The sequence below is a fragment of the Octopus bimaculoides genome, chromosome 19 (genome assembly GCF_001194135.2).
Source record: "Octopus bimaculoides isolate UCB-OBI-ISO-001 chromosome 19, ASM119413v2, whole genome shotgun sequence".
Taxonomy (NCBI): Eukaryota; Metazoa; Mollusca; class Cephalopoda; order Octopoda; family Octopodidae; genus Octopus; species Octopus bimaculoides.
Genome location: NC_068999.1, coordinates 50,254,176 through 50,261,168, shown reverse-complemented (window position 1 = coordinate 50,261,168; position 6,993 = coordinate 50,254,176). Strand labels below are relative to the sequence as shown.

Below are 6,993 nucleotides of genomic sequence, written 5' to 3'. Positions count from 1 at the left end.
ATATATATATATATGTATGTATGGATGGATGGATGGATGGATGTATATTAACAGGTCTTTAAATATATGTACAACTGCATATTTTGAACCATCTTCTATTTTCTACTATTGCAGGGAATAACTATAAAACCATTGGTGAAACTATTACAGATTAAAATGGCGCCAGAAAAAACATTAAATTTATTCCAAGAGCTCAATGATCATGTAGGTTTGATTTTGGGGTTTTTTGTTGTTTTTTTTTCTTTTCCACAAAAGAGAATTTCGGGTCTTGTGCCTAGATTAGAAAAGAATATTATGTACGTTTACTTAGTCATTCTCCCATCAGTACTACATCAAGTACAGTTGAGTTTTTATTTCGTTGACGAGGTCAAATAATCCGAAACATGTTAACAGGTATGTCCCATTCTTACTGGACTAATTGTAATAACATTAGTCATTAGATAAATATAGTTTTTTCCTCACCGAATAAATCTTTCTAATTATTTATCTATTTTATTACTCTGTTGTTAAAAAAGTTGACACTAACTTAGCCGTTATTTTTCATGACATTGGCGCCCCTGTAAGTAAATTATTCTCTAAAATAGTATTATATTTATTTTACAGGCAACAGGCCATATCATGGCAGCGATAGAAGATATTGTTGGATGTCGTGGAAAATACTCCTGGAAGGTTTGTAAAACATATTTTCACAACACATTTCAATTTTTTTTTTTTTTATAGCCTATTACTTATTCTATCGAACTCTTTTGCCGAACCGCTAAGTTACGGGTATGTAAACACACCAACATCGGTTGTCAAGCGATGGTGGGGGACAAACATAGACATAAAGACAAACACACTCACACACTATATATATATATATATATATATATATATATATATATATATATATATATATATATATATATAAGGCGGGCTTCTTTTAGTTTCCCTCTACCACATCCACTCACAAGGCTTTGGTCGGCCCAAAGCTATAGTAGAAGTGGATTAAACCCGGAACCATGTGTTTGGGAAGAAAGTTTCTTACCACACAGCTACGCCTGCGTCTCATTAAAACCTTATTAAAATATTTTCATGTAAAGTCATATATTACGCATTTGAATGCATTCGAATGTGTTTGATACGACTTGACATGAATATATTTTATTCAATGCTGCTTCGTGCGACATAATTTATGCTATTGAAATATTTACTAAGTTTACTTGCATGCTCATAACTTTATGTTCTATGAAATAATTAACGAAAAGCGTGACTTTATCTTCTAGGAAATCATTGATTACGTACATGAAGGATACCTCAAGAAATGGCTCCAGAGAGAGCCCTCTGGAGTTGATGCTGAAATTAAAGCTATTTACGAAAAAGTAGCTCTAAGGTACAGAAAAACATTCCCCATGTTTTCTCTTTTATCTTTTGCTTGTTTCAGTCACTAGACTGCGGCCATGCTGGGGCACCGCCTTGAAGAATTTTCAGTCGAAAGAATCAACTCCAATATTTTTTTTTTTAAATTTTATTTTAAGCCGGGTACTTATTTTATCGGGTTCTTTTGCCGAACTGCTAAGTTACGGGGGCATAAATACAAGCGGTAGTGAGGGACAAACACAAGTATAAAAACACACACACATAGATTCACATACGCACACATATACATATACGATGGGCTTCTTTCAGTTTCCGTCTGCCAAATCCACTCACAAATAGAAACCAAACAGGTAGTAATCAAATATTCTCTCCCGCATGGTTGTTGAAGTACTTTACTTTTTGAGGTTCTTTACCTTTTAGTGATGCTTTTTGGTCTTGTGATCATAAATGATCCCAGAATACGTTTCACCGTTGTGTGCAGGAACAAAAAAAGAGTTTATATTTATGTAAGGACACGAGAGAGAGAAATATACAAATCAGTGGTTTCCAAACAAATTTTAGCATCTTAGCTGAGCATTGCCAGCAAGCATATTCTTCGACAAGTATACAATGCCCCTACTGCTTACAGTATTAAACTTGGTTTAACAATATCTTGCAATTACTTCGGCTGGGTCACAGAGTTTTAAACACCTCTGATGAGACGTTATTGTTTTATTTATTTCAGTCATTGGACTACGACCATACTGGGTATTCTCTAACAAATCGCCCCCAATTTTTTTGAAGCCTGATACTTTTCCTGACGCTTCCCCACCCCCACCCCACCCCACCCCACCCGAACTACTAAGAGGCCATAAACAACCGACACCAGCTGTCAAGGGCTAGGGGCACTCTGTGATTACGAAACAAACTTCTTCACCACATAACCATGCCAACATCTAAGACAAGCACATATTAAAATACACGATTTGCTGTAATTCCACAAATTTATGCAAAGAGAACTTCCATAATTATTGCTTTAGTTTAATTGTAATTTTTTTTCTTTTGTATTTATAATTTTCCAATGATTTTTAATGTTTTCTAATATTTATCACTTTAGGGACCATTTTGACCAGTTATATCTAGGAGGTGCCAAAAATATTCCGTTGTCTGAAGGAATGTAAGTAAAATATATATTTACATATATAAATTTGTCCTCCATATCTCCAGTTTTAGCACATGTTTATAAATGTTATAAAATTCATTAAACTCACGTGTGTAAATATATGCGTATTAATATGTTGTATATATGTATGTAGCATTTTTTACCGGTTTCAAAAACTGACGGCACATCTACGAAACATACGAAGAATATTGATTAATAATATCCTGTATCGATGAATGACTGGTTATATGCATGTAGCTTATACGTAAGCCACACGCATACATATATTTGTTTAAAAAGAAAGGAAAACGAAAAACGGTGTATCTTGTCGATAATAATTATAAATACCAATAGTCTATTATCGTTATTTATTCAAAGCTTTGTCATATTCGAAAGAGGTGAAACAAACGAAGCACTCTTCAAAAGCAAGATGTTGTGGTTGTAATAATCCAAAAGAGATAAGTTGGTAACGGCTAAACTGGCAATATGACCAACAATAGACAAAAGGATTTGGAGGAAATATCAAATTCGCCTCTTATCTGGGAAATCACAAAGCAAACTGAAAATCGGGAAGTCCTTTCAATAGCAATACCATTTGTGCCATATTCATTTTCATTATCATCATCAACAATAATATCATTAACAATTGTTTGTAAGTTTCAAGATAACTGTCAGTTTCTCAGGGTATATATTTAAAACAGCTAATATGTTCATATTATTCCTTGCTTTCAGCCTTACTCCGCTGTTAGATCCATTAGAAAAGCTCAGGCAAGATAACTCTGTTTGTTTAAGCATGGTCATGTTTCTTATCTCCCTTGTTTCTCATTTGCTAACAAACAATATTCCTTGATAATGCTGAGGCATCTCGTACAATACATACTGTAATACGACTAAATACAATCAGGGTAGTTAAATTAATTAATTAATTAATATATGGACTATTTATATCTATAAATTTATTATTATTATTATTACACAAGAATCATAAATTTGTTCTAATCGAAAGTATAGAGTAACTCACCAGGTTAATGTAAAATTGTTTATATCATTAGCGCTTAAATATTTATGTTTCTATCGATATCTATATCAACATATCTACGATTGATTAATTAATTAATCGATTAGTTGTTATTAAGCAACATTTGCGGCGCAGTGTGATCGAAATGATAGGATGTTCGCTTCACAGTAGTGAGGTCCCGGGTTCAATCCCACATCGAGGCATACTGGGTAAGCGTTAGCCTTTGTAACCTCACATCGACCTAGGTACATACCTTGTGAGTGAAACTGATAGACAGACGTTATATAGAAGCTCGTTGGATGGATTGCATTTGTAAATCAAAGGTGCAGACGTGTCATGCTGTAACCAACTGGCCCGTTCTTCAAGCAATCCTTACTTGGTTTCTTGTAACTCACTACTTTATCACTCATAATTTCCCTCTCGTTTCATTTATATTCTCCTTACTTTTCAGTATTTCACCACAGGAATATTGTATCACACCATATCACCGTATGTGTGTGTGTGTGTGTGTGTGTGTGTGTGTGTGTGTGTGTGTGTGTGTGTGTGTGTGTGTGTGTGTGTGTGTGTGTGTGTGTGTGTGTGTGTGTGTGTGTGTGTGTGTGTTTAATCCCCAGACTTCAAATATATGGAATGAAATTCTTCTGGATGTATATGTGTGTTGGTGTACAAACATACACATATTAATAAAAACAGAAGAATGGGTTATCTGGTATTGTTACAATTGTTTCAACAGAAATCTTTATTGTGACCTACACATAATACAATTAGTAAGGCTGCGTAATATGTTACATAATTCACAACTCATCAGGCTATCAAATAAACAAGTGAGCACTGGCTTGTTTGTTAATCAACAGATTATCAACAACACATATATATTAATTCTTCTTCTCTTTACCTGTAACTCTTTCATATCCATCATAACTTTTAGATATTTTGTGCTGATAGCTCTATATGCCTGTATGTTTAATATTTCTCTATGTTTAATAATAATTTCTGAATATTTCAACACCTTTAGTAGTTGTCTTTGTGTCTGTATCATAGAACCTTGATATCTTATCTCTGTTTCTGTTTCATAAAATGTCATTTCTATATCCATATCATAACTGCTTGATATTTTTTCCATAACTTTTCTTTATCCTGTATACGATTTTGCTATCTCTTTCTCGTGCGAAATCTTTAACCCCTACACACATATACCTGCTTGACAAATTTTTCTTGCAACTGTTTCATGTCTCACATAACTTCTTAGTATGTATCTATGAACTTGCTTTACCTGTACTCTTTTCAAGTACAAATTAAAATAATTTCCCAGCAAATTGAAGTAATCTCAAAACAAATAAAAATAAAATCAAAACCAGTTAATATATACTGGAAGGTAGTGAAAGTAAAATCAAACCAAATTAAAATGCAATCACATCCAATTAAATTACTTCATAACTTAAATCTATTTTTCCAATTTAATGGAAATATCAGATTATATTTCCAATGCTTTGCTTACTTCATCATCCACAGGTGTGTGGAGGCGCAATGGCCCAGTGGTTAGGGCAGCGGACTCGCGGTCATACGATCACGGTTTCAATTCCCAGACCGGGCGTTCTGAGTGTTTATTGAGCGAAAATACCTCAAGTTCCACGAGGCTCCACAACTTTCTCTCACTCTTGCTTTCTGTTTTTGTTGTGCCTGTAATTCAAAGGGTCAGACTTGTTACACTCTGTGTCACGCTGAATATCCCCGAGAACTACATTAAGGGTACACATGTCTGTGGAGTGCTCAGCCACTTGCACGTTAATTTCATGAGCAGGCTGTTCCGTTGATCGGATCAACTGGAACCCTCAACGTCGTAAGCGACGGAGTGCCAACCACCATCCACAAGTATTTTGTATGCCTAATTCAAATAATAAAATTAATCCAGATTTAAACCAATCCATTGGTATAAACAATTGCAGACATATATAGCTACTATGTTTATTTAAATATCAACTTTTAATTTGCTCTGAGGTTATTTTAATCTGCATCTGTGTCAAGATGTTTCTTTGTTGTGGTTTTTTTCTTATTTGTTTCAAGTAGATTGTAACATTCTTTGTGTGTGCGTGTGGATCAAACAGTGTGATCCATACATGTAACTCCCAATGGATCTGTTGGATGCCCTTCTTTCGTTTGTCTGCTCACTCATATATACATATATATATATATATATTTGATCATGAATTTTTTATCTTATATTTATTTATTCATTTATTTATTCTTTCTACATTTTTTTTTTCCTTACTCCAGAAATGACGTTGATTCAAAACTATTAATGGTGGAGCTTGAACCACGACAAATTGACTCCCCAAGTGAGTATAACAGAAATTCAGCCATGTGTGCTTGCACGTAAGAGAGGGGGGGGGAGAGAATTAATTGATTTACCAGGAAACAACCAGGTAAAAGATCCCTCACACCACTGATTCCCAAAGCGGCTGGGTACTTTTCCTGCAGCTGTCTTACCAGAAATATATCATCAGTGGTGCTTCTCCCAGGCACAAAACCAAACAGCATCTTGTATATATATATATATATATTTATATATATATATATAGTGAAGGCACATGGCTCTGTGGTTAGGGTGTTGCATTTACAATTGCAAGATTGTGGGTTTGATTCCCAGACTGGGCATTGCATTGTGTTCTTGAGCAAAGCACTTCATTTCATGTTGCTTTGTGATCATTTCGTCATCTGACATGTGGTACATGGTGCACTTGCACAGGTAGTGTTGATTTGATGGAAGGAAAGAGTTTATGTGTACACAACTCCTCTGTGTGGTTGTTTGGCAAGAAATTGCCGAACCCTCATACATCATCTAACAATGGGAGAGTCCACTGTATACATATATATATAATAGCTGCTTTCTCGTATACAAGCAAAGCCACTGCTAGAAAGAATCATTGAAATGAGTCGATGTTGATGCAATATGAAACCCTTGTATGATACTTGAGCTCGGCGAAAGATTTGCACATTCTGTTACATAATGCACTGCTGTGCTGGTTGACAATAGAAACAGGTATGGATTCTTTTGACATGCCTTTTCAGTCCTCCAACTGAGAGGCACACCTTTCTGCACGTGTACATGTTCTCTTGTGAACAATAGCCATATCACAATTTACCATGGGTTGACTCCTGTGAGTTCTCTGATGGCTGACCAGGCCTGCACAACTCAAGTACCTCCTCCCACAATCCACACACACTAAAAGCAATATTCCCTCATTCTCCACAGGCTCATTCTTTTTAAGTGTGTGTGTGTGTGTGTGTGTGTGTGTGTGTCCCTTTGGCTTGACATCATGTGATAATTGTAAAGACGTTGTTTGTTTTAAACTTTGGAGGAAAGACACTTCTAGCCATGGTGGTGGTGGTGGTGGTGGTGGTGGTGATGGAGGAGGATATGAGTGTGAACCAATGAAAGATATATAAGTATATATCATCATCATCATCGTTTAAC

General features: G+C 35.2%; 1 protein-coding gene across 6 annotated transcripts in view; it reads left to right on the top strand.

Annotated features, from left to right (window-relative positions):
* The window catches only part of LOC106882868 (sodium/hydrogen exchanger 2), a 118,216-nt gene extending 112,224 nt beyond the window's left edge, over positions 1-5,992 (top strand). For 4 of the 6 annotated variants that reach the window (XM_052974916.1, XM_052974917.1, XM_014934756.2 and 1 more), the window contains 5 exons: positions 115-204; positions 604-669; positions 1,266-1,372; positions 2,456-2,515; positions 3,233-3,499. In XM_052974916.1, the coding sequence (XP_052830876.1) occupies positions 115-204; positions 604-669; positions 1,266-1,372; positions 2,456-2,515; positions 3,233-3,350 (441 nt within the window). In that variant the 3' untranslated portion in view covers positions 3,351-3,499. Of the gene's footprint in view, positions 1-114; positions 205-603; positions 670-1,265; positions 1,373-2,455; positions 2,516-3,232; positions 3,500-5,792 lie in introns of those variants that run through there. The other 2 variants (XM_014934948.2, XM_052974915.1) reach the window with 2 other exon arrangements.
* The last annotated feature ends 1,001 nt before the right edge of the window (positions 5,993-6,993 follow it).